Raw genomic sequence first — 27,802 nt, forward strand, 5'->3', positions numbered from 1 at the left:
CAAGGACAGTAGTGAAGAAGACTACGAAGCAAATAACCAAGGAGAAGAAATTTTCGAGGATTATGCAAATAAAATGCATATGGGTAGGATTTTGAAATGGTTGATACTGTTGATTTTTGAGATGACATAGACGCAAAAAGTGTACCTGATGGTATCGTCGACGAAACAGGCGACACGGGTATGACTGCAGATATAGATAAAGGATTACACATGGTTGCCGAACGAACGAAACAGAGCCTAAATAGCAAAATGAAGCCGACAAAGGCATAGTCAACGATGGTGATGAGCTAGTAGATGTTTAGTTTGTTTTAGACGCAGACATCGACTTCTTTGGGGCGATAAGGGATGTCGAATGTCACACTGCAATTCTTTTTCTTTGTAATTGCAGTCGTAAGTGTGGGGCCTGGTGGTGACTAAGATTAGACGTAGCTGGGGCGGTAGGTGCCGTGCATTCTGACTGTACAGCATAATTGCACAACTACTCAAACTATTGGTTAAACGTTGGGCATGTGCGAGCGGATCAATCTGGCTAGCCGCGCACAAATTCCCCTGCGCAAAATTTTTCAACGAAAACATCAAAAATCAAATAAGTACAAGAAAATTTATAGAAATCTGCAAAGGAAATTAAAAGAAGGGAAAAGAGAAACTGGAGTTTTCAAACGCAAAGCTTATTCAAATACTTTATCCTACTGTTTCGAGCTTAACCATCAATACGCCTCTGCGCTTCTAAAGCACAGTGACTTACTCGCTTGTGTGGTTGATTGTAACTTTTGGACAATGTCTGCGACGAAGTCGCAGCGATCGGTAGAAGGGCTAGACAGTTTAAACATAGAAAAAATTTAAACGACCCTCTTGGGTTTATTGTGCTACAAACAAAGCTGGCTCTCTTTCTGGATTCTCAAAATAAACAAATCATTCTTGATTCTTATTAGAGCGAAATGTTTTTGCTTTATATTAAATCTTTTATTGACTAAGCCAAAGGTAAAATCTATCTTAACTCGAAGTCGTTAACCGTCGTTTCTTTCAATTTTGGCTAATTTTCTTGCGCTGAAATTATCAGACACACTCAATAGAATATATAATTTCAACTGATACTGTTTATCTGACAAGAAGAATGCCTTCCTCACCCTCGAAAAAATCCGTTAAAAACACCAGGAACATTAATTCACCGGCGGTGCTTATTTACCCCGATGATGACCTGGTGTCGAAAACGTTTGGTTTATACTTTTCAAATAAATTTTTGCTTTGCAAACGGCTCGTTTCTAAACCGGTGCTAAGATTGAAAGGTTTTAAAGTATTTTTTTTTTTTTTTTTTTTAGTTTCTGTCTGTTTGTTCTCAAGGTCATGTTTCAGAGTATCTGGCGCGAATTGTGTAATACCGCTAGGATGAATTATCTGAATTCAAAGGGAAATTTCCCTCCTAAAGGCACATCACGCTACATTTTCTCTTTCTCAAGAACAATAGAAGGACTCGGTCAGAGCGCAACCTCAGTCACCTTCCTAACACTGAGAGCAAGTTTCAGAATGAATTCCGTGATGTAATTGCGCATTTCCGATCATCAACACGCTAATCACTCTCATTGTGCGCCGCCAACAAACTTGAATTTCAAGGTAGGTATATAACAAGACTAATCACCATTTAGATGCATTTTTCTTGACAGAACAAGAAAGATCGCTACATGTTATCGCTTTCTGACCAATGTCTCTTGTTAGTCCCTTTTTAAACAGTCACAACAGAAAAGAGAATGCAACTGATACCTTAATCAAATACCGAGGCGATCGCTCATCGCTGAAAACAAGAACATTTTCGAACCTTTTCGCACATTAAAAGAAATATCTCAGTCTAACTTAAAGTAGGGGCAAAGGGTTGCATTTAAGACCATTTAATGAGTTTTAAGACTAAGGAAAGTACATATACTGCGGGACTTTTCAAAAGCCTTCGATCGGCTGCCAATATTCCTGCGTTATCACTTTCGATTTCTTCCAACATAATGTCCACCACAGCTTGTGGTTTATTTTGGAAGACGTTAAGGAGAAATTAAAATACAATGTCCTATTTATTGAGAGGAAAATGCAAAGAAAACGCCTTTATCTGCTGTCGATTAACGGGCTGTATCCCTGAATATAGAGGTTTTGCACAGCAGCCATGTTGGATGGCAGGAACAATAGATTATTTTAGCCAGGGGAAACATTTTTCTTTCTTATGCAAAATATTTTTATTGTTCCTGCCATCCAAGATGGCTGCTGTGCAAAACCCCTAGAGGCAATGTTGAAGTTTATGTAAATTCTATTTGGAAACAGTTTCCGCTTCAGTTCTTTCACACGTCCTGGATCGTTCCTAGTCTGAATGGGTAAACAACACTAGCGGTAACATTAAATGAACTACATCGTTCGTTTACAACTGCTACAGTGCTTCCGAAGATTCGGATTTGTCTTCTCATAAATTTCTTTAGGATCCCGAAGTTAACTTGAGAATTTTCAGTTTTTCATGCTATAATTCTTCAACAACTAGCAGGTCGTTGTCTTTTAAATCTGCATTAATAAATGGTCAGACAAATAATTTCGTCTCGTCGTCTCGTCTCCATGTCTAAATGGAAATGTGGGGGTTTTCAGTGAAACGTGATTGGCTGTTTTTAATTGCCGTGACTCGTAATTGTAAAAAGTTGAAAGCCGTGAACTGTAAATAATATGCCAGTCGTGATACGTGAAACAAAGACTCTATTTTCTGTTATCCGTTATTACAAAAAAGAAAACGTATTTTTTTCCCGGGAAAAATGACTTGCCGAAATTATAAAATCTCTTGACCAAGCCTGTTCGGTCAAGATGGCCGGATTGGTCAGCGTTCTATTGTTTGGGATCTGCCAATTTGATGCCAAATTGGCTACAAACCATCAGCATGAAGGTTTTTAGCGAATGCTCCTCGGCCTACATCTTAAGCAAAAAATAGAAAACCCTGATTAAAATCAGCGAGAGAACCCACAATACGCCATGAATTTTGGTCAGAGGATTCTCTGGTGCAACAGCTGTCACTTTAACATCTCAATGTGGATGCGCAAGCACAGTTAAGCTATTGCATTGGAGACTTTTAAATTTAGGACCAAATGTTATTACATTTAGGAAAGTTATTACATTTAGGAAAGTTATTACATTTAGGAAAGTTATTACATTTAGGACTTTATTACATTTAGGTAGTACCCATAAAATTAAATCTTTTCAGAATTTTTCTCTTTGCATTAGCGACTATAACTTAGAAAGAACTGACTCTCTTAAGTATTTAGGAGTTACAATCAGTTAAAATATGACTTGGCAAGATCACGTTTCTTCGGTTGTCAACAAAGTCAACCAACGCCTTGGTGTCCTGAGAAGAGTAAAGCAGATGCTACCACTCCAATTCCATCTAACTCTCTACAATAGTCTCATCCTTCCCTTGTTTGATTATGGTGACATTGTTTGGGGTGATAAGAACAACTCCACTCTCATGGAAAATCTTCAGATTCTTCAAAATAAAGCTGCTAAGATAATTCTTGATCGCCAACCGCGTGACTCGGCGTCCGAAGCTCTTCTGATTCTCTTGGTTGGAAGCCACTGCATCTCAGGCGACGTTTCCATCGTTGTGCAACGATCTTCAAGTGTTTGAATGGTCTTATTGACTTTAATTTTAATTTTTTAGAAATAACTTAATTCATAATTACAACACGCGTTCCAAAGACGATTTTCATTTATCTCGCGTAAGAACAAACTGGGGCAAACAACGTTTAACGTATCAGAGCGTCGTAGACTGGAACTCTTTAAGTCAAGATATACGTGACACCGCTGTACTTTTTTACTTTCAATCTAAGCTTAAACATGCATTTTAGTTAAACATGCGTTGTCGACTGGAGGTAGGTTTCTATTCTTATCTAGTTCTAGCTTAGCTTTTTAATTTTTATTGCAATTCTTTTGTAGCATATGCAGGGCCTCACTGAAAAGCACCTTTTGGTGAAGTGGGCTCCCTGTTAAAATATTGTTATTATTATTATCATTATTATTATTATTATTATTATTATTATTACATTTAGGACTTCAACATTGTTCCCTATGATAAGAAATACCTGACCAGAATTTATTAAACTCTCATTGGTGTGGATGAATAAGTGAAACAAACAAGAGAAATATTGTACTTCTCAGGCGGGATAGACGCAGCTATCAAGGATTGTAAAAAAGTTTTTTTTAAAATTTCCAAGAATTCAGTGAGCTTCATGCATCATACCTCCTCGTTTGGATCAGTAGTTCTCGGCCGTTTTTCACAGTTTTCGAGGGTGAGGAACGAGTTATAACATTCCAGAAGAATACACCACAGTTCACTCTGTAGAGCTAGACACAAAGAAATTAGTTGTCCCAGTACGCGAAGTGAAGGAGTCAGTTTTATAGCTACTGAGAAACAAATGGAAGAACATTGAGTAGCGTACTCTCTTGGAAAATTAGGCTGAGAATTGTATCACTGTTTCCCGCTCCAGTGATACAGGGAATGGGACAGCATATCATGCCTCAAACCAGAGAGAACTTTTCTTCCTTGTCAGCGCTACTTCCATTGTTCTATCACATATTTCTTTTGCCACTCTTCCGTTTCTTTTCTACGGAACAGAGTGTTACCAAAGGAAAACTACCTCGTCCTCGGGCCACAGGCAGCCCAGTTTGTTATTTCAGGCGACGCTTAAATTACCACTTATCCGGAAATATAAATGTTCTCATTGGGCACCCTAACCTGTTTCAATCAGGAGGTGCTAAGGAAGTTCTGTGCCAAATTTGACCCTTTTGTTGCATATTTGCTCTGAGTCAAACTACGCTTAAAGAAAAGTCACAACCGACTCATTTATTGAAAAGGAAACTAGTTGGCAACACGTCAGCCGACAGTTGGCCGACGAGTTGACCAACACATCAGCCGACTTGTTGTTTGGATCAGATTTGTTACCTTACCCGGCCAACCACAAATGAAACTTGAATTCCCGCCCTCCCCCCCCATAAACTTTAAATAGAACCGTTTGCATTGCCCCCACCACCCCGCCCCTCCCATCTCCAGTATTAATGAAGTGCTAAGGAAGATCTGTGCCAGATTTTCCGCTTTTTGTAATTTCTGTCACGATCTGACCTGTATTTTTCACTGAGGACCTGACTAACAGTGGGGAAGAAAGATATGATTAAGAGAAGAAAGAGAGAGGTACTTTCTCTCTCTCTGTAAACACTTCGCGATCCCACCCTGCTTGCGTCGATTGCCCACGTGGCTTTAGCGCTCTGGAGACCACGAACGTGATCTTCGGCTAAAAATATTACTCCCCTAAAAACAAATAGTATTAAAATAAAGACACACAAGAACGAGATTACTTCGTCCTTTACGCAACTGGACCCTGGTCTTTAGCATTCAGTCTGCATTTCACTCTCAGTCTGCACTTGGTCTGCAGTCCTGGTCTACCCCTGGTCTGCAGTTTGCAGTCGGCGTTTTACAATAACCGGTTACAAAACGGAAAGCATCTGTGGATCCCTAAAAGATAGCCAGCCAGGCAAAGTTCCTCAATTTCCCAAGTTGCCCGTCTGCAGTGGAGCCATCCGCTGACAACTTCCATTGAGATTGCTCTGCAACTTGTGAGAACATCGCGCCTCCTCGTGCCTCCGTACTGTGGAGGACGAAGCCGAATAACATATACGCATACGCTGGGTTTTGCCGCGGAAACACGATTTTGAGTCGTTCGATGATGGTTGATTTCCTATTTTGCTGCCTCGAGGGGTCGTTTTCCTTGCTGCTTTTCTTTTACAGAACAACCTCCAATAACTTGGTACACCCCCTAAAAATTTTAAAAAATCAATTTTCTCCTTAGAACCTCTGGAAATAGGAAAATGCCTTCGACAAAAACAGAATTCCTCGGTTTTAAAAGTCAACCCTTAATATAATTTTAAGACCTGTACACTCGAGCCCGCGTTGTTGACCGCTACCCTATGACGTAGTATTTCAGCTTCGTCACTGTTGTGAAGTAGCTTTTCACCCTAGTTTATAGAGACAGAGCTGAATAACGTGCACACATGCGCTAGATTTTGCCGCGGAAACACGGATCTTGAGTTGTTCGTGTCGTTCGTATGAATGATTTCCTATTCTGCTGCTTCGAGGTGTCGTTTTCCTTGCCGCTTTTCTTTTACAGAACAACCTCCAAAATCTTGGTACGCCCCCTGAAAAGTTTCAAAAATTAATTTTCTCCTTAAAACCTCTGGAACTAGGAAAATGCCTTCGATGAAAACAGAGTTCCTCGGTTTTAAAAGTCAGCCCTTACCATTTTCCGCTAATTTCGCTAAATTTTAGACACAGGACACTTGAGCCCGCGTTGTTGACGGCAACCCGCTGACGTAGCATTTCATTATTCAGCTCTGTCGGAGCTCTAGTTTCTAGAATCATTCCCAGCAATTCGCACACCAGATGGCTGATCAGGAAGAAACGGGTCAAGAAGTATCTACACGAAAGTGTAGCTGCGGTTGTTGTGATCCTCGGTGGATTGTAACCACTAAGGAAGGATTGCTAAAACTGGTCGAAGCTATATTAACTTTCTTGACGTTTGTCATTCTCTCAAGTTTCCCTGGTAGCTTCAAACCTGAATACGAGTTCTTGATCTTCGTTGCCACCACCGCCTGGATCTTTGTGATGCTGCACATCATCCTAAGAATCACTCACATCTTCGAGAAGCTCCCGCCCGTTCTCACGCAGCCTCTCCTCGGAATGATCGCTTGTTTCCTTGCTGCTTTGGCCTTGGTCATCGGTGCTGCCGTTGTTTACTCTAGAGGGAAGTGGTATAAAGATGGTGGTACATTAGAAACGTCAGGGATCTGCGGTTTCCTATCTGCAGGGCTCTTCTTTTGCGAGGGTGTTTATTTCGTCTTTCGTTACCGCCGAGCGCCAAAACATCGTGCACAAGAGAAACCAATTGAAAATATCGAGGCTGACGATTTTGTACAGCCCTCCAAGCCATCTTACTAAGGTAATTCTCGTGATGTTATGCAGGTTCGTTTTTTCCGCTTTCATCCACGTGCTCAGAACTCCTCAAGCTAAGAGCAAGTACCTCTTTTCCTCTTAAATTTAACACCATCCAAATTGTGGAAGAGGAACGAGTGTCCTATTAAACTCTAACAGCCCTCTTAAAATTTAAGTAGTGGTTGAGGGAATTTTTATTTCAATGCCCAACAAAATTAACATTGCCCAACCCTTTGAAATATTACCAAACCAATATTTGGAAAGAGTTCCATTTAACCCCATACATTAATTATGCATTCCATTTCATAAAGACTAAATATAAAGGTTTCTTTGACAACAACAACAACAACAACTTTATTCACCCTGAGAAGATTAAATTAACATCAAATAAAAAAATTAAAACTAAGAGGGTGTTGGCTTCCCAATATAACTAGAAGGTTAACAAGGCTAGGAACATTAATTATGCAACACTATATGCATAAAATTAATGTATGATGTCTTATGGAACTCTTGCCCCGATATTTTTCTCTGGCTAGTCTTAAAGCACCTTTTATGTATCAGTTTCCATTGGTTTTGTTCTTGTTAATTTATGGAAGTCATTGTGACAATTGACAGAGGCACAAATGACATGAAACATGGTGTGGGGACTAACAAAGGAACCCACAGTGTCCCTTTTTTCTTTCAGATTTCAATATTCCCTGACTTTCTCATGTACACAACAAATTTTTACCTCAGACTCCCGAAAACTACTATAGATTGTTCTTGTATCTTTAGGCACACCTTGATATAACAAAAGCTGATTGACTAGGAAGATCTTCCAGATAAAAGGGAAACAAACTTACTTATCACAGCACACAGAATGTAAGGCTGGATTTCTGGACACTCATTTCACAATCATTACATTAAGATTTAATAGCTCAAATTGAAACTAATTATCCCATTACTGACAATGGGTTAAATTGATTCACAACGATCTGATTGGATTACAAATTTTCTAAGGTAGGTAATGGAGTTTAAACCATGAACTTTATTTCCAACCTGCCAAATATAAAAATCTGCGCACATCTAGGAAACGTGTTAGTCAACCACGCACTTATATATTAAGTAATTTTGACCTAGGGGTTGTTACCTCAGAAAAGGTCTCCGGGCTATTATATATCTTATTAACCAAGTGTGAGGGCCGTACTGGGAGAATATCGGCCCGAGGTCTTGACAGTACCGAGCTCGCTGCACTCGGTCCGTACAAAAAAGATCGAGGGCCGATATTCTTCCAGTACGGTCCTGAGCAAGCTTGGTTAATAAGAGATTTATTATACAACTGAAGTTCAAAGGGACACAAGTGCAGTATCATTCGGGACCATTCGGGACAGTGCCCGGTCCAATACTTAGAGAATATTGACCGGCAATAGAGCATTTTGATTGGTTGATTTTAGTTATTGGCCCTCTGACTGCCTGATTCGTGTAATAATTACAAATAATACCTCTTGGAAGGAGCACTTATTTATGATAGTGGCTATAAGGAAAATGGGATGATTGGTTCCCTGAAAGGAGAAATTGTGCCAGACCGGTGAACTGTACACCTCTGCTGCTACTTTATTGTTCATTAGTTTGCTTGCATTTGTGTTATTGCTCACAGGTTTCGGGGGCCCTCAGTCAGTTGCAAACCAGTTGTTTCTTAGTAAACAGGTGCAGGGAAGAGCTATGCATTTTATTGTAGGTAAAGACAGAGACCTGTCTTGTAAGGACCATCTTATCAAACTTAAGTTAGTACCACTAAATTACTGGCTTGAATATCTAGACTAAGTTTTCTTCTATAAGTGCATGAAAGGTGATGTTAACTTTGCCAGACATTTTGATAAATAGTTTTCATATGTAAGGGGACACTCTCACCAAGCTGGTACTGTGCTTTATCCCAGGACAAAAAGAAATTGTACCTTGCATTTTCAGGAATATTTTTTCAATAGAATTTGTATCATGTGGAATAGTATCTCTGATGAATTATCAAGTTGTGCAAATCCTTGAGTTCATTCAAGTACCAACTTAAATCATTATATTTTAAGTGACTTTACAATGTTTCCTTTGGGGGACAACATTCATTCATTTAAGATTATCCGTCCCAAATGTAGAAGAGTAAATTTTTATTGTGCATGCACTTGTAAATTATTAGTTAACCAATTAACTTATTTATTTTTGGTTGATGGATTGGAGAAGGGTTTTTGTTTTTAGTTTTTAAATTAATATTACCATGGGGCTGGGCTGGTAGTCGAATCTTGTAGGGGGCGTAATGTGTGATTATTAATACTACCTGTACATTTTAATTAGTGTACAAATCTTTAAATGAATAAATAAATTCTCAAAATAGGCAATTTTGGTTGGGATGAAACTTATTTTAGTCTCCTCTTTTGAAGAACATTGCAGAAAATTTTTATGTTGAAAATAATTTTTTACAGTGAAGGCAAGGGGCATGAAAAATTTAGTTGGCTGCAGTCATCATACATTAAGTTTTTCCTTTTGGATAACTGTGTAATTCTTAATTAGATTCATTAGGAATGGAATTTTGTGTTAGATGCATACATGTAGCCTCATGCGGTGGATCAAAAACTTCCATCTCATAGCAGACCACTATTTTATTCCTAGCCCAAAAAAATTGATACATTAATTACAGCATTGACAGATACTTTTAATGAAAACATAAAGGGAAAGGATTTTGGCCTAATTTGTTTGAGAAATGAAGTGTAAAACTCAAAAGTCTTAAGCATGCATTCAGGAAATCTGTAGAATTCTAATAAATACGTTGGTGGATATCCTTTTGGTTTGTTGGACATGATGGGGTTCTCAATGTAAATTGATTATCTTGGTCCTCTTCGGGTAAAAATGTCTTGATATTGACTATAGGATAAATTTGGCAGGTATACAATTTCATTTTCTTAGGTAAACCTGAATTGTGAAGGCAGTGAACTTGAGGTAATTGAATCTTGGGCACAATACATAACCTTGCCACTCTCTAGGTCTGTCTATTGTGGTCAGAGTTCAAGCCCATTGGTACTTTGATCACCTTGTTTTTCTATCTCTTTTTTTTTAAGTTGTCTTCCCTCTCAATTCTGTTAATTTTGGAAAGCTTAAATTTATGTTTTGGCAATTAAAATTGTTCGTAATGCTTTTTTGGTCTCTTTCAGATAAAGGAACACTTGGATGACAGCTGTCTGTTCAAATAGGAATTTTGAAGCTGTGCATTGCTATGTTATTTTATATCAAGAAAGCAGTAATGATGCATTGTTATGGTATGCAAATTTTTACAGTTTAAACTGTGTTGATTTGTTGCACCCAGATAACATCTAATTGTAGACATTCATGTGAAGGTGTAGTCTGATCGTCCGGGTGAGTGTAGTCCTGAGAAGGACTGTTGTCGGTGGCAGTGACTGACGTTTCGACAACCTGTGCGGAAGTCATCATCAGAGTCAAGTGAGTGATTGTTGTCAGTAGAATGACAACAATCTACTGACAACAATCACTCACTTGACTCTGATGATGACTTCCGCACAGGTTGTCGAAACGTCAGTAACTGCCACCGACAACAGTCCTTCTCAGGACTACACTCACCCGGACGATCAGACTACACCTTCACATGTTACCCCCGGGTTCAAACCATTTACTGCATGTAGACATTCAGTTACTCAAAACAGAGAATGTTAGTTGTTACTAAGAGGTTCAATGGCATGTCACAAATAACTCAACCCTTTCACTCCCACAACTGACCAAGACTGAATTTCTCTTTAAATTATTAACATAATGTCAAGCAGTACATAGACAGGTAAAAACGAACGATATAATAATAATAATAATAATGAATGAATGAATGAATGAATGAATCTTTATTAAGTCATAAGATAAATAAACATATCCTATGTTACAACATTAAAAGAAGGTATATATATAAATTACAGAGAAAATCAAGATAAAAATTATAAGACTAGATTATGTTTTAAAAATTAAGCGATTGACAAACGTGTTTTTGAACCTATCAGTGTTTATTTTAGGATGGTGACTTGTCTCTTTCCTCAGATTGTACTTGGTTGATTTCTTTTTTGGCATTATAGCTCTTAAAGGGTGTATTGTATTATTAAAAACATTCTTGAAGATACGTGTGTCCTGTTGATCTAACAATTCATAAACATTAATGTGGTGGGATGTATAGTTACGCTTATAACATCGATCTAAGAAACATTGGATTGTTGTTAATTCGGAATTTACGGACAGCCCGTATAATATATTTGGTAGAACCAGATTTAGAAACAGATGGTCTACTTCGGCCTGATTGTACCCTTCTTTCCTTAAAGATCTTAAAATGAACAGGCGCTTGTTTGCTTTGATTAGTTTTTCCCGAATATGTGTTATAAACCTACTATCTTCCTGAAATGTTACCCCTAAAATAGTAAGCTCTTTTGTCTGTGGTATTCCAGACACAATCGGAAACTCTATTGTACAACCTTTCTTGCGGAAAATGATTTCCTTGCACTTAGATGGATTGCTAGACATACCATTACTTCTAGACCACTGGGAAAACTGATTAATCAGTGCGATAGAATTGTCATTATCACCTATCACAGGCGAGATAATGGTTGTATCATCTGCATATTTTACCAGCACGCTCTTATTGTCCAAGTGTATCTCTAAATCACTGAGAAAGACATTGAACAAGTGCGGCCCGCTGACACTTCCTTGGGTGGTACCTTTGTTGACACTTTTCCATTTACCAATAAACCCATTTCTAATGACTCTCTGTTGCCTGTCTTCCAAAAAGCTTAGATACCAGTTAACTGTAAAAGGATTTAGGGGGAGTTGCTTCAATTTGTGTGAGAGGAGATCGTGTTTCACACTATCGAAAGCCTTGCTGAAATCCATAGCGAATAGGCGTACCGCTTTGCACTCTGGGATATCAAGATATTGATTGACAGTATGTTGGATAGTCAGTAGAGCATTGCTACAGCTCCCTCCCTCTATGTATGCAAACTGTGAGATCCCAGAATGTTCATCGAAGGTCTCCCTTGCGTGTGTTCCTAAGACAGCTTTCTCAAAGCACCTTGCGATGACAGGTGTCACTTTTATTCCGCGGAAGTCTGATATTCCCTTAGGTAGATCAACCTTCGGCAAGGGGTTCAGGTCTGACTATTTCCAAAAGAGACAGGCCAGGCTTGTGTTCTAAGAGACAGATTCCAAATCCTGGTGATAACTGGAACGAATAGCTCGGCCTTGTCTTTCCATATAGTATACGGGATGCCATCTGGTCTGGTTGCTGTTCTCTTTATACGCATAAGAGAATTCAGGACTTGTCGCTCTGAGATTTCTGGGACTTCCTGATCTTCACTAATCTCCAGAGGTGTTGGCTTTATGTAGGCGTGGTCAGTACATAGGTCACCAAAGTAGTCATTTAACGCGTTGAGTTCGTAATGGCCAAGAGATAGAGAAATCACCGGCTTGCGGCGCTGAGATGTTTTATCCACTTTTTTCCACCAATCCCGAGTTCCAATAGAGGCGATGAAGTCCCTTCTGTTTCCGAAAATCACTTCAGAGATCCTTTTATTCATAACTTTAAGACGGTCTTGATTACTGAGTGATATGCGTGATTTGGCTCGTATCATCGATCGAACGAGCGGAGTCATCCAGCCCGGGTCTCTTGATGACATGCGCACCGTTTTCAGAGGCATGCAGCTATTCAGGTGCCCCAGAATGGTATTTTCGAGCCTACTAACCACTTCATCGACATCAGTTTCCTGTATCACATCATCCCAGTTTTCCTTCGCTAACGCGATATACAGATCTCGCTTTCTATGAGCCCTTTGGTCACGCACGTATACTTTACGGCGGATAGGTGGAAGCTTTATACCGGGTGGTAAAATAACTCCCATGTGATCCGTCTTGGAGAGCATGTGAAAGGGATAGCACTTTGAAAAGAGATCCGTGCGGTTCGTGAAACAATTGTCCAAACAAGAATTCCCTCTGGTGGGGAAATTAACCAGAGCATTCCAACCAGACATTTCTTCGAAGCGTTTGATATCCAGTTTGTTGACATCGCCACCGCACAACACAACTGTTTGTGGATGTTTGTCTAGTACATTATCCACGGTATTTACAAGACGATTCATTAGATCGATCTCTGCATAATTAAATTTTGGAGGATGATAAACTCCACATATTACAAATCGATGTCCCTTGGGAAGTCGCAGAGTTATACAAATTAATTCATAAAGACTAGAGCGGTAAACATCCTCTACTGCAAGATTGTTCCTGATGTATATAGCAATCCCGCCCTTATTGCGCATATCTCTGCCATTCCAATTTCTGTCTCTACGAAAGATGGAATAGTTCTCAATATTTACAATCGCATCCGGTTGTGCCGGTTTGAGGTGTGTTTCTGATACGACACAAACATCACTATCTTTAGATCGTAAGTCAGCCTCAAGTCCAACCACCGCACGCACTCTGTTCTTAGTTTTTGAGAGACTGCAAATATTGATGAACATACACTTGGGAACGGCAAACTCCGAGCAATCGGTAGATGATTTAGTAGGCTCTCGAGGAATAGCTGTAAGATATCTGTTCTTAGCGGGATCTTGGATGCGATAAGGTCTAGCAAACCGCCGGGTTTTAACAACTTCAATGGGTCGACATCTGTCGGAGTGTTGCGATGCAGAGATATTTTTAGTGATTTTCCCCAATCTTCGTAATCCCGAACCTCTGTATTTCAGAATTCCCAGGGATTTAAGGGTATCGAAAACATGAGGCGCAGGTCGGCCAGCCGAACGTCTCAGCGAAAGCAGCCTGTCACGATTGTGAGAGCAATGGATTCTGACTGACCCAATTGCAGGTTGACAAGCAGAGTCCGAGGAGTTGGAGCTCTGTTTTCGTTTACCGTGGTCATTATCCACTTCTTCAGGTCCAGGATGTGGATGGACATCCATATTAACAGTAATGTGGAGCACAACAAACTTCTCAGGGGCGGCCAGGAAAAGCAAGCCTCGACTGTCCCATTTCACCATAGCCCTTCTTACCCGGAGATTTCGAGACCGGGATACTCTCAGCTCAAATCTAGCCATCCAACTAATGCATCTTGATGTTAAAGATTGATTTCGATAAGCTCTTTCGACTGTTATCATAGTTATAAAGGTAAATATATAGAAAACTGCAATAACTCTAAAGAGCGTGGCAGCCATATTGGCATGCATATATTACAATTTTTTCAAGCAGACAAGTAAAATGAATGAATAAAAGTACGGTATTTACCTGTGTATAATACATGCCCATGTATAATGCACACCCTTGTTTTCACCCTAATCTATCAGGAAAAAAAAGTTTTTCATGATAAAAAAGAAAAGTTAAATATTCGTACAATTATTTATCTAGACAACAAGAATAAGAAATTTACTATATCGTTAACATCAATATATTTTGCTACTTAGTTATTTATGTCACTCTTGAAATCAAACTTTAGGACTTCAAGCGAGGCCTAACTAATTTGACAATTCCATGGCCCGGTAAATATTATGAGTGAGCGAGAATATGTCTGAAAAGTATTGAAGATTTTGTGTCATATCATCATATTTTAAGAATTTTCAAAATAACTCGATGCAATTTTCTGGCCATAAAGTCAAGTAGACAACAATATAACCACGATGAATTCCACTGCGTGCGCTTTGTACATGTTAAAAATTCTCGTGTTTTTCGCTTATAACAGCAAATCAAGAACTGCTTTAAATAAAGCTTTTGTCCTGAAATATTTCTTGCTCACTTTCTTGCTTCTCAATGAAAAATTTCATGTAACACAAGATCTCTTCACACGCGGCCAAATTTGCATATTATTCACTCTGAATTCTGATCCACATGCCTGTTTACTTGCGAAAGTATTTAGCGATTTTTGTCTTTCCTCTTGATTTTAGAGTAAAAACTTGATATGCACCCATAACTTTTCATTGAAAATAAGTTATTTAATCAAAACTTTAAATGTGTTACTTTTTTTGTTGTGTTTTTAACGTGTGCGTGACAAACAATAGAATCCGTGTATAGTACTCACCACGATTTTGATGGTTATTTTTGTAGAAAAAAAGAGCGTATTATACACAGGTAAATACGGTATCAATTAGCAGATTACAAGTTGATCTAATACCAAGTTCTCCTAACTTAAATCATAAGAATTGTATGGTGGACAGGGAGGAGGATTACTAATGAGATACAGACTCTTTGCATGACTTGATCACATGATCAACTTTCTGTCAACACAAATTAAAACAGTTCACTTTTGAAACATTTTGTCAGCACAAGTCGAAAGAGCGTTGTAAAATTGGGTTACCTGAGAATTTTCAGCTGTATATCTCTAAAGTTGCGATTGTAATGGTCGCCGAAAGTTAGAAGCATTTGTATGAGAAAAAGACCAGTCATGCAGACTTGGTTTTCTATATAAATCTTTGTAATTTTGAAATTTTCAAGACTGTCATGAAATATTTGTTTAAGCATTACAGGGCTCAGATCTCCTTTTAATTAAAAACAGGCAATTTGAGCCCTTAAATGCTTAAGAGAGAGATTTAATGACAGTTTTGAAAATTTAAGAATTTACGAGGATTTTCAACTTTTGAGATATATAGCTGAAAATTCTCAGGTTACCAAATTTTAATATGCTCTTTTAGCTTGTGCTAACAAAATTTTTCAAAAGTGAACTATTTTCATGTTTACCAAAAGTTGATCATGTGATTAAGTCATACAAAGAGTCTATTTACATAGTAAGGGTAAACAAAAGAGGTGCATGTGAAAAAGAGAGACACAATAAATGTAGTAGGGGACAGGAGAATCAAGGAAAATCATTCTCACCTAGCTTAGAAGTCTTGGAAAAATGTAATTTGAATAAAGCTTTAAGATAGAGTTGTTTAGAGTAAGGATCAATGGCAGAAAGTTGCAGGGCTCCAAGCTCAAAGTCTTTTAAAAGTCCCCACTTTGCATCTTAAACTTTTTTTAAAAAAGTGGTCATCAGGAATAAATTATTAGTCACAAGCCAAATAAAATTGGAAAAAAAATTCCTCTTGTGCAGGCAGTGTTACATATGTATGCACTATTAACCTAGCAGGAGGTCAAGATGGCTGGATATTGGCTGAGTTCGTTTTTTGCATTTTTATGGACTGAGATGAAGACGAAGTCCATAGAAACACAAAAAAAGAATGAGCTTGGTTAATAAATGGTTTATTATATAGCAGAAATATTTGCTTGATTAAGAATTAAGAATGACTTGTTTACTTTGAGAGCCGGGAAAGAAAGCTAACTTTGTTTGTTGCACAACAAGTTGTTTCTGTTTTCTTTGTTTTGACTATCTTCTGCTGCTTTTTGTGTTTCCATCACCAAAATTGTCCAAGAATCATGAACATAGTTCTAATTCTATTTTTTCCTTGCACTGGATCAATGTAGGCAATCCCAAGGGGTAGCCAATCGGAACACAGGATTATTCTCTTGCCCACGGGCACCTGCTAGTGATGCAATAATAATATTTTATGCAAGTGTATATTTATATCATTTTAACTTTACACCATAAAGGCTAAATGATAATCTTTAGATATTGTAATTAAAAATAATTACTGATCCCCCTGAAATTCTGTTGTTCTCTCTCTGCATTAAATCAATGATTGTAGTCTTTAACCTATTGACGTCCAGTTCGCCCGTATGCGCGCATGGGGACCCACACCCTTTCTACACCTTGTGACATCATCACTTTTAACCCTGGAGCACGAATTTCAGCACATACTTGAACATGTTGAAAATATCTTACAAACGATACCAGAATGAGCGCAATTGAGTGAAGGAGATTGGAGAAATAGCCAAAAAACCATGTAACTTTGACCTGAAAATCTGGACGAAAATCTTGTTCCATTACCCACCTACCTTTCTGAGCATTTGGTTTGAAAATAATGAGTAGTTTCTGAAAAATTTCTACACCAAAATGAAGCCTACTAAATTTCCAGCAAGTGAGGAGAAACTTCAGGCAAGGAGAGGGGAAAAAAAGGGCAGGAGAAAGAGAGAAAAGTAAAAGTCGTAAGTGGGGCATTACTTTTCAACCCAAATTTTGCTTTCTGTGCGTGCCCAAGATTTTCAGGCCGCCATTTTGCATTTGGATCAAAAGGCCGTCGAGTGTACGAGCTGTCAAGGGGTTTTTGGTAAGTTTGAGCTTTAAAAGGAAATAACAATTCTCGTGGAATTAGTGCTAACAACTACTGACTGATTACTACCCTCTTGATCACATTTTTCTGGACTTACTACTTTAACCTCTCATGCAGTATAATTTTCCCCATAGAGCTCTGTGTCATAAATAATTCTTCATCTTCCGACGAATCTATCCTCTTTCTAAACCCAGGTTTGCACAGAGTAAAATGACTGAATTCTCTGGCTTATAAAGTATGCAAATGAGCAGTGTTACACGCCTTGCACGAATTAATTCCATCATTAGAACTGTTTTGAACAACTTTAACAACAAGCTACAATAGCAACCCTCGGCACAATTAAAATCTGAGATATATTCATCACAACAGAACAATAGCAATGAGCATCACAATTATCACACATAGGTGCAACTAAAATCGAAGATCTAACACAAGCACAGAACAATAGGATTTCATGGGGGTCAATAATTATAATAGATAATTACTTCGGCACATGGCATTATGAGAAATATTGCAGCCAGCTTCAGCCTACGGCCTCAGCTGGCTGCAATATTTCTCATAATGCCATGTGCCGAAGTAATTATCCATTAAATAACTACAGCTTGCAACAGAGCAGTCAAGTACACATTGCTGTAGCTCCAGTAGCTTAGTGGTAGTACATCTGAAATACTGCTAATCAAAGGGTTTTAGGTTTGACCCATATTGGGAGCTCCTGTAGCTCCAGTAGCTTAGTGGTAGAACATCTGAAGTACTGCTAATCAAAGGGTTGTAGGTTTGATCCCTATTGGGAGCTCCTGTAGCTCCTGTAGCTTAGTGGTAGAACATCTGAAATACTGCTAATCAAAGGGTTGTAGGTTTGACCCCTATTGGGAGCTCCTGTAGCTCCTGTAGCTCCTGTAGCTTAGTGGTAGAACATCTGAAGTACTAATCAAAGGGTTGTAGGTTTGATCCCTATTGGGAGCTCCTGTAGCTCCAGTAGCTTAGTGGTAGAACATCTGAAGTACTAATCAAAGGGTTGTAGGTTTGACCTCTATTGGGAGCTCCTGTAGCTCCAGTAGCTTAGTGGTAGAACATCTGAAGTACTAATCAAAGGGTTGTAGGTTTGACCCCTATTGGGAGCTCCTGTAGCTCCTGCAGCTTAGTGGTAGAACATCTGAAGTACTAATCAATGGGTTGTAGGTATGATCCCTATTGGGAGCTCCTGTAGCTCCAGTAGCTTAGTGGTAGAACATCTGAAGTACTAATCAATGGGTTGTAGGTTTGACCCCTATTGGGAGCTCCTGTAGCTCCAGTAGCTTAGTGGTAGAACATCTGAAGTACTAATCAATGGATTGTAGGTTTGACCTCTATTGGGAGCTCTTGTAGCTCCAGTAGCTTAGTGGTAGAACATCTGAAGTACTAATCAATGGGTTGTAGGTTTGACCCCTATTGGGAGCTCCTGTAGCTCCAGTAGCTTAGTGGTAGAACATCTGAAGTACTAATCAATGGGTTGTAGGTTTGACCCCTATTGGGAGCTCCTGTAGCTCCAGTAGCTTAGTGGTAGAACATCTGAAATACTGCTAATCAAAGGGTTTTAGGTTTGACCCCTATTGGGAGCTCCTGTAGCTCCAGTAGCTTAGTGGTAGAACATCTGAAGTAGAAATCAATGGGTTGTTGGTTTGACCCCTATTGGGAGCTCCTGTAGCTCCAGTAGCTTAGTGGTAGAACATCTGAAGTACAAATCGATGGGTTGTAGGTTTGACCCTTATTGGGAGCTCCTGTTGCTCCTGTAGGTTAGTGGGAGAACATCCGAATCTGAAGTACTAATTATAGGGTTGTGGGTTTGACCCCTTTTCGCAACACTCTGAGTTCGTTTTGTCTGAGTATGCCTGTTTCATTCACTGAATAACATCTTACTTCAATGAAGCATTTGTCAAATAAATGAATTCCAAACCAAGGTAAACCATACACAATACACTCCCACCTGCAATCTTCCTGTGATTACTTGGGGTCTTAAAATTACATTGTCACACATAATTAAGATCTGCATGGCTTTGACTCCTAAGAGTGATTGACATCTAATTTATCCCTACAACATCACCCCTAAATGACACATTAGTGTCACGGAAATAAAGGAAATGATCACCTACAAAAGAAGCTCTTGATTATTAAACAATTTCTCCTTGTCAGCACCTAAGGAAATGTACGGAGAATAGTATAGTGAATAAGCATACTGATCTTGGGGTGTAAAGGGATAACCTCGTGGCTGTAGTGTACTCCGAATAAAAGGCCAGGGACACAGTAACCAGATCAAGATGGCGGAAGAACTGTTTTTAATCCAAAGCAGAAAACCTCGTGTACAATACCAAATATGGAAAACAGGTCTCGTGACACTAGCTTCTATGTAGAACAGGGAAACCAAAAAATGGGAAAAATCTAACAGTGGCCACCGAGTTTCGAATGAAAGCTTTCAAAATTATTATCGTCCCGTGTCGCTATTTTTGGTCGCAGAACTTAATGCTTCATTCCGAAAGCTTCCCGAACGTACCTCGTACAGAAAGGTTCACTAGCTGACCACTGTCAATTGCTTAGTGCGCCGGATTGTGTTGTGCGGGAGGTCGAGGGTTCGAGCCCGGCCGGACCGATACTCATGGTCTTAAAATAAGTGAGGAGAATTTGCCACCTTTCTATAATCAAGAAATGGATAGATATTCTAGTCTTCTCGGATAAGGAGGAATAAACCGTAGGCCCCGTCTCCTGCAGGGTTAGGGGTAGGAGATGTTAGTTTTCCCCACAGGCAACCCAAGCTCAGTTCCAATAAAGCAGACTTGACTCTTACCCCGTTGTGCAACGTTTTATATTTATAAAGGTTTGTATGGGAAGTTATCGGTTTGCCTTAAAAGAGAGAAAAAAATGTCTTGTTTTGAAATAAAATGGACTTACCTTATTGCCTTGTTGTTTTCTTTGTTGATTCCTAGCGTCTCAGGCCATTTTGAAGCGTTTTTGGCGAGTTAGCGCTATGTTGGTGTTCAACTGTTAAAAGAAAGACATTAAGCCGGAAACCTATTTTAGAAGTGTCCGTCGACCTTCTCCCTACTACGTATAGTAACAGTCGACGCAAAACCCACCAAATCTCTCAAATTCGCCATTTAGAGCCACAGAAATGACAATAAACAGCAAGTGAGGTATGTTTACATTTATTTTGAGCTTTAACTCAGACATTTCATGATATAAGTTTACGATAATAAGACTCTTCAATATTCGCCCATACATTTCGAATAAACAACCAGACTCGTCGCTTGTCTGGGCTCCCTGTGGAGTATCGATACCTTGTCATTTTGCCTTCAAAATCAGCAACATGGCGGATCAGCGTGGGGACAGTTTTATACAGTTTACCTTTGACTATATCACGAAGACTTGGTTAGGCAAGCTGAAATGTGCAGAGTTGATATTTTCGCTTCTCGCTGGCGCGTGTGGAGCAGGTGTTATGTCGTATTGGGCTTGCAATTGTGGGAGCAAAGTCAGTTTCTCCAATTTTATCGCATGGACTACCTTCATAAACGCCCTAATCGACATGATTATACATCTGATTGGATTATGGGAAAGGCTTATTTGGTGGTTCCGTCATCCTGCGCTGTACCTAGTCTTTTGTGGGCTGGCTGTTGTGGGTTTTTTGATCGGAGCGTCTCTCACTGCTTCGTGCGCTAAACCAAGCTGTGTCAACAATTCTGGCACAGCGGGGGCTGCCGCTTTTTTCGGCTTCGTCTGCTTGGCTTTGTTCGCTGCGGAGTGCTTCCTACACTTTCAGAAGTACAGGAGTATGCAACAAGAAGCACGACATCAGTCGTCAAGCGGAGGCAAAGATACAGATTTCGAAGAGCCACCACGAGGTCCACCACCAGTCTACTCGGAGTCACCTGGAGTTGTCTGAGTGATCGAGTGTTGCGATCGAGCACACTACAGCTGTAATCATGATGCACATTTAACATGAATATACATTCTCCTTTTAGTTTGAAGGTACAGTTTTTCTTAGAGAAGGATATTACACGAGTTTTAGAGTAGGAAAGAGCAGTGAAGAGGAAATTTTTCACGACTCATCTTTCTCATCAAAGTTAACATTGCTCAACCCTTTCAAAATATTACCAAACCAACATTTTTATTAATTAATAATTGAAATGTTTTACAGAAAAGGCAAGGGGCATGAAAGACTTAGTAGCCTGCCGTTATCATTCATATAATTTTTGCTTTTAGATAACTGTGTAATTCTTAAGTAGATTAATTAATATTAGGAATGGAATTTTGTGTTGGATACATACTTGTAGCTTCATGCCTGTGGATCAAAAACTTCCATCTCATAGCAGACTACTTGTCACGTTTACGGATACGAACTCTAATCTTTTTTACTTATGTAACTCTTCCGTTTTTAGCACAAAGACACTAAGAAACTTTCAATGACCTTCTATTTAATTTGTTAGCGCGCTTTGTTTGATTTCTGTTCCGTGACTAGCGAATATCCGCTCAAAGCTAGCTACATAAAGCTCTGTTCATTTCTATTTCCCGTACGTCAAAGTGTAAGAACTAAATTCGCCTTCTATAAGCAAGTAGCTCAGTTGCGAGGAGTCACTGTAGCGAAAGCATTTCGGAGCCGAACGAAGTTTAGGAGTTCTCTACCCCGGAGTCAAGATCCGATGTAAGTTACGCTTGTAATATTCCTCATTTTTATCATTTCTAGTTTCGAAGTCTTTCGGTTTTCCTTATCTCGAACCTTCATGTATCCGTTCTATAGTTTTTACCGCCTGTGCTGTACAAAGACTGCCAGCTTAAGTGAATAAAGAGTTTGATGCTGCTGCTTGTCTAAAGTTCAACACTGTGGTTATACTGGCGAACTCCGGCGCACAACACCACGTGTCTGCGGCATCGGGAACGCGACAGTAAAAAATCGGATCTTGAATTACAGAGAAGATTGAGGTAAGCCGTACCTTGTAGATTTTAAGGAAGGAGCCTATAAATCATGAATAGAAACGGAGAAGGATTAGTCAGCGAAGGAGCGCATGGAGAACACGAACCAGAAAGGAGGTCACGAAAGCCATCACGAAAGGCTTTACAAAACGCAGTAGAGACAAAGCGTTATGAGGTTAAGACTTTACAGAAAAAGCTCCTTAAAGAAATACAGGCCGCCGAGGGCCTTGAGGACAGCCGCAACGTAGAAAGTGTTTTGCGTGATCTCGCCACGACATCAGAAGGATTAAACGTAGTAGTACAGGAGCTGCTTAGTTTATACGCGCAGGACGTAAACCATGACTTTGGAGATGACGTCCTCCTCACTAATGAGACCCTAACGCTTCAACGCGCTTACGCCTTGATGGAACGATTAAACAATAGAAAATCCGACAAATTGCTAGAGATCGGTTCTGGCGTAAGTCATTGTTCGTCACGCAAAACCAAATCCGCCAAGTCCCTGTCCTCCGCATCTTCAGCAAGTACCGCGAGAATCAAAGCGATCGCAGAAGCCGCCGCGGCACGCGAAAGCGCAGAATTCGAACGAAAGATCGCAGAAAAGGAACTTCAACGCCGAAAGCGTGAGGCAGAGTTAGAACGCACTCGCGAACAGGAAAGGGCACAGCACGAAAAGGATTTAGCTGTTCTCGCGGCGAACAAAAGGGTCGCAATGGCAGACGCGAAGGTCAAAGCTATCGAACAGGCGATGACAGATGTCGAAATAGGAGAAAACCGTGAATTGCCCGGTGTGCCAAGGGTGAACTTCGAAGAGCGCATTCTTGATTGGGTCCACACGATTCCCAGCCCAGAAACCTTACTCGCCCAAAAAGGGCCACTTGTTCCATCACAAAGCGAGCCAATTCAAAACGCTGCCTCCCCACGGTTTCCTGGCACGTCAGTGCCAAACTTACCCCAGCCGCAGATCGATGACAGTTCACAGCACGTACCCGTCATCGCCTCGACTCCGATAAGAGACGTTACCGGAAGTCAATTAATTGAGACTCTAACGTCAGTAAATCAACAAATAGTTGCCGGTTTAGCTAGACAAAACTTTCCCAAATGTCAACCAGACACTTTCAACGGAGATGCCACGCTTTTCCATCCATGGAAGGCCGCATTTAAAACCATGATCAAAGACGCCGACGTTTCTCCCGTGCAGGAAATAAATTATTTGCGAAGCTTCACTAGCGGGGAACCGCAGCGGTTGGTCGATAATTTTAGAAGACGACAAACCGATCCAGTCACGCCACTCCAGAGTTTGTGGAAGGAGTTAGAAATTCGCTTCGGTAGCGCGGCTATAATCACTAACGCCTTACTGGAGCGCATGCAAAAGGGGGCTATGTTTAACGAAAATGACAACGCAAGATTGCAGCATTTCGCGGACCTTTGCACTGACGTGGAAAGTCAAATGTTGTGTCTTCCTGGCCTCGCGTGCCTCAGTTACCCAAACGCGATACAACCGATAGCAGAGAAACTCCCGCCCTCACTCCGCGGAAAGTGGGAAAAGGAGATTGCGAAGCACGCGGACAACAATGCAGGCGCCTACCCCAGCTTTAAGAGATTCGCAAAGGTCGTCCAAATGCAAGCCAGATTGAAGAACAACCCCAACATTTTGGCAGGAAACAAGCCTACCAACCTCCCTCCCAGTCGCCCTGCGCCCAATGCACGTGGAGCGAGCCGGAAAGCGCTTAAGACGAACGCACACCCGGCACTAAAGAAACCAGAAACACGATCGAGAGAGAGCACGAGGAGAAAGCGGTGCCCATTCCACGACCGCGAGGGCCACGACTTAACCGAATGCAAGGCCTTTGCTGAGAAAACCTTTGATGAAAAGCATGACGAGCTTTGCTCAAGAAAAAAATTCTCAGCAGGCATCGTAAACTGATGCCGAGGTTTGGGGAAGAAGGCGTTGGGTGGATGTCATCACATTAATTACACCACAATGTAATTATACAGATTAGCGTCCACGAATCCACGAGAGATACGCGATTGCGTGCGAGTTAACGCGGGGTCATCTGTTGGCGATGAAAATCAAAATCATGAAATGAAATGAAATGAAGTTTGTTGTGAGCGTAATGGTCACAAAATACTGCGTTTTCTCTGTTTCTGCCTGTTTCCTTAAAACGACATTTTTAATCACGTAGTCTTTCAAAGATCCTTCCTTTTCACAGAAGAGGCAATACCGGCGAGGTGCCGTATTCGAAAAGCCTCTCTTTCGATTATTTAGGTATGATTCTTTCGCTTGGTTTGCCATAAAACAGTAACAAAAGATATCGCAATTTTCATGTGCCGTACGACCTGAATAACTACCGTATCGAATTTCCAGTATTGCGTCACTTGGTGGATCGATCAGTGTTCACGCTTTGCGATCGTAGTACACGATGTTATTGTTTTGGTACAAAACCTGTGGCGGTCGCACGACTTGGCCTCGTATCCTGGTTAAATTCTTACCAATATTATAATATTAAACCTCGACGAGATTTTTCATGTCGAAATGTCGAAAAGCATCATGTTTTCGATTTCGAAACCATTCGAAATGAAGTCGTAGAGGCAGTCGGATTTTCGACGTGCGGCTTTCCACCGGCTAACTTAACCACGCAGAGTCTTTGCAGGATTACAAGTGCCACACTTGACCCTTGCAAGCATTGGTATCTACTTTTGAAAGAGGTATGTGACGTTTCTTTGCGTAAATGTTTCATATGCGATGTATTTAAGATATTTCCCGACGAAATCCAAAGTGTGGCGACACGGGAACTTCAGCCGGCCAACTCATCGTTCGAAGTAGTGGGGTTAGCCAGGATTCCCGACCTCGTTCACGTTGTGTTCACGTTCTGTCTAATAGCTGGTCTATCTTCTTCGTAATAAACAATCCCCGACGAACTTATTAAATCTGCGGGATTTATGACTATCGTAAATCTGGTGAACTCCGCCACGCTAGACTTTGAGCCCGAAGGCGCGAAAAATTTATCTTTTGGCGCCAAACTCAGTCACGACTCCGAAGAGCTCGCTTCCTAACTTACCGAAAGATCAGCTAGAGTAAATTCCCTTGGAGTGGAACTGAAGAAGCTTCGAACACAGATTTCTCATCTCGAATCAGCATGGAGTCAATTTTGCAGACCCTTTTTTCCACCTCAATGTTCGTACCTTGAGGTGGCTTGAGTGCCTCAATGACCAATTGCAAAACAATGCCTTTAAATAATTCAGCTTCAGTTGGTGGGCTGTATTTTCTGCAAGGTAGAGGCCAGACTAACACGGACTTTGTCATTGTAGTTATTGTTATGATTATTATAATTATCATTATTATTAATGATTTTGTTGTTGTTATCATTATCTTTATGATTGTGATTGAATCATTTTCAAAATGAAATAGGCTGCTCAATGAGGATGGCATGCTGAGGCAAGTAGATTTTCATTTATTTACCCCCCTCCCCCCAAGTAGAAATTCAAGTGTTACTGATAGTTTTTCTCTTCAATAGATTGTTAGAATGCAGAAGATTTTCTAAGACACATTGTTCAGAGGGCTTGTCTTAAGTAGTTGTTTTCTGATTCAAAACCACCTGCCTAGTTCTGTTTCTCTTGGGTAGTTAGTCCATGGACTGTTGTTATCTGATGGCAGAACTAACAGGTGGATCTGTTTCTCTTGGGTAGTCAGTCCATTATGGGCTGTTGTTATCTCATGGCAGAACCACCAATCTGTTCTGTTTCTCTTGGGTAGTCAGTCTATGGACTGTTGTTATCTGATGGCAGAACCAGTCCCTATTTTTTTCAGCTCTATGCTGTCAGTCTCTTATGGACAGTTATTTTTATCTGATGGCAGTTTTAGCTTGCTCTTTTTGTTTTGAAAAATGTGTTGCTTATGCTGTTTGTCACGTATCATCTGTTATTAGTTGGAGGCACTGTGGTCAATCAATGCTATCATTGTCTTCATTATTATTATAATTGTTAATTCAGCTGCTACTCTTCTCTCTTTGCCACAGGGCCCACTACAGACAGCACTAGCTTAATGAAGTCCCAAAACCTTTCACAATGAGCCAACTCAAGAATTGCAGTCCTGAACAGTGTTTGGGGTTTTCCTGGCTTTTCTTTAGATTATTTTGTCTCAGTTTCAATTACTTGGATACTCATTCAGCTAGACTAACAATAACACCATTTTGTTCATAGATAAACATTGAAATAATCATAATAGTAATATAAATGATAATAATAATAATGATTTGTTATTGTTATCATTATCAATATCATTATCTTTATGATTGTGATCATCATTTTCAAATTGAAATAGGCTGCTCAGTGAGGATGGCATACTGAGGCAAGTAGATTTTCATTTAATTCCTCCCCCCTCCCCCCAAATAGAAATTCAAGTGTTTCTGATAGTTTGTCTCTTCAATAGATTGTTAGAATGCAGAAGATTTTCTAAGACACATTGTACAGAGGTCTTAAATAGTTGTTTTCTGATTCAAAACCACCTACCTAGTTCTGTTTCTCTTGGGTAGTTAGTCCATGGACTGTTGTTATCTGATGGCAGAACTAACAGGTGGATCTGTTTCTCTTGGGTAGTCAGTCCATTATGGGCTGTTGTTATCTGATGGCAGAACCACCGATCTGTTCTGTTTCTCTTGGGTGGTCAGTCTATGGACTGTTGTTATCTGATGGCAGAACCAGTCCCTATTTTTTTTTTTTTCAGCTCTATGCTGTCAGTCTTTTATGGACAGTTGTTTTTATCTGATGGCAGTTTTAGCTTGCTCTTTTTGTTTTGAAAAGTGTGTTGCTTATGCTGTTTGTCACGTATCATCTGTTATTAGTCATAGGGTGACTTTGGTCAATCAATGCTATCATTGTCCTTAGTATTATTATTATTAATTCAGCTGCTACTCTTCTCTCTTTGACACAGGGCCCACTACAGACAGCACTAGCTTAGTGAAGTCCCAAAACCTTTCACAATGAGCCAACTCAAGAATTGCAGTCCTGAACAGTTTTTGGGGTGTTTCTGTCTTTTCTTAATTTGTTTTTGCCCCAGTTTCAATCACTTGGATACTCATTCAGCTAGACTAACAATAACACTATTTTGTTCATAGATAAACATTGAAATAATCCTAATAGTAATATGAATGATAATAATAATGATTAGATTAATGGAAATAATCATAGGAATTATAACCATCAGGATAATGAACATTATTTCTCTAACTATTGTAAATATTTTTATCATTATTATTATTATTATTATTATTATCATTATTATTGTTATCATAGTTATTATTATTATTATCATTATTATCATTATTATTGTTATCAATGTTATTATTATTTCCATCATGAATTATTAGAGATGCTTGGAAAAAAAGGATCTATAGTTCCCTCCAACTCATTATTCTTTCAGTTAAGTGAATTAAGACTTTGTGAACAGTTACTGCTTTATTCTGTCATTCCTGATGACCATAGAAATGGTGAAAGTCCACAGATATTATCCCTCTAAGAGTTTCTCCAGGTGTTTTTTTTTCCTCTGAATTTGGTTACAACAGAATGAAGGGCATCAGAGTATAGTGCGCCCAGCTAGACATGAATTGCATTAATATTACAGGGTCATTTTGCTGTATTCAGGGTTTAATCTTAGCCTTCTACAGACAAGTTTGTTCCTCTA

General features: G+C 39.8%; 3 protein-coding genes and 1 pseudogene across 4 annotated transcripts in view; 3 read left to right on the plus strand and 1 right to left on the minus strand.

The window, feature by feature from the left end:
- Positions 1–6,385: 6,385 nt before the first annotated feature.
- LOC148728241 (uncharacterized) overlaps positions 6,386–27,802 on the plus strand; it is a 29,792-nt gene continuing 8,375 nt past the window's right edge. The window contains exons 1-3 of one of the 2 annotated variants that reach the window (XR_015988533.1): positions 6,389–6,998; positions 10,168–10,344; positions 10,662–11,128. Coding sequence is in view for 1 of the 2 variants with exons in the window: in XM_088724598.1 (XP_088580724.1) it covers positions 6,443–6,997 (555 nt within the window). In the remaining variant the exon portion in view is untranslated. Of the gene's footprint in view, positions 6,999–10,167; positions 10,345–10,661; positions 11,129–27,802 lie in introns of those variants that run through there. The other variant, XM_088724598.1, reaches the window with a different exon arrangement.
- Positions 10,967–14,145, minus strand: LOC148728242 (uncharacterized; annotated as a pseudogene).
- On the plus strand, positions 20,306–22,028 carry LOC148728243 (uncharacterized). The gene has a single exon (XM_088724594.1). It carries the CDS (start codon positions 20,522–20,524, stop codon positions 21,092–21,094), a length of 573 nt encoding a protein of 190 aa, XP_088580720.1. The 5' UTR covers positions 20,306–20,521; the 3' UTR covers positions 21,095–22,028.
- On the plus strand, positions 22,152–27,757 carry LOC148728244 (uncharacterized). Its single transcript, XM_088724591.1, has 2 exons — positions 22,152–24,828; positions 25,532–27,757. Exon 1 carries the CDS (start codon positions 22,175–22,177, stop codon positions 24,044–24,046), a length of 1,872 nt encoding a protein of 623 aa, XP_088580717.1. The 5' UTR covers positions 22,152–22,174; the 3' UTR covers positions 24,047–24,828; positions 25,532–27,757.

Source organism: Stylophora pistillata, chromosome 6 (genome assembly GCF_964205215.1).
Source record: "Stylophora pistillata chromosome 6, jaStyPist1.2, whole genome shotgun sequence".
NCBI lineage: Eukaryota > Metazoa > Cnidaria > Anthozoa > Scleractinia > Pocilloporidae > Stylophora > Stylophora pistillata.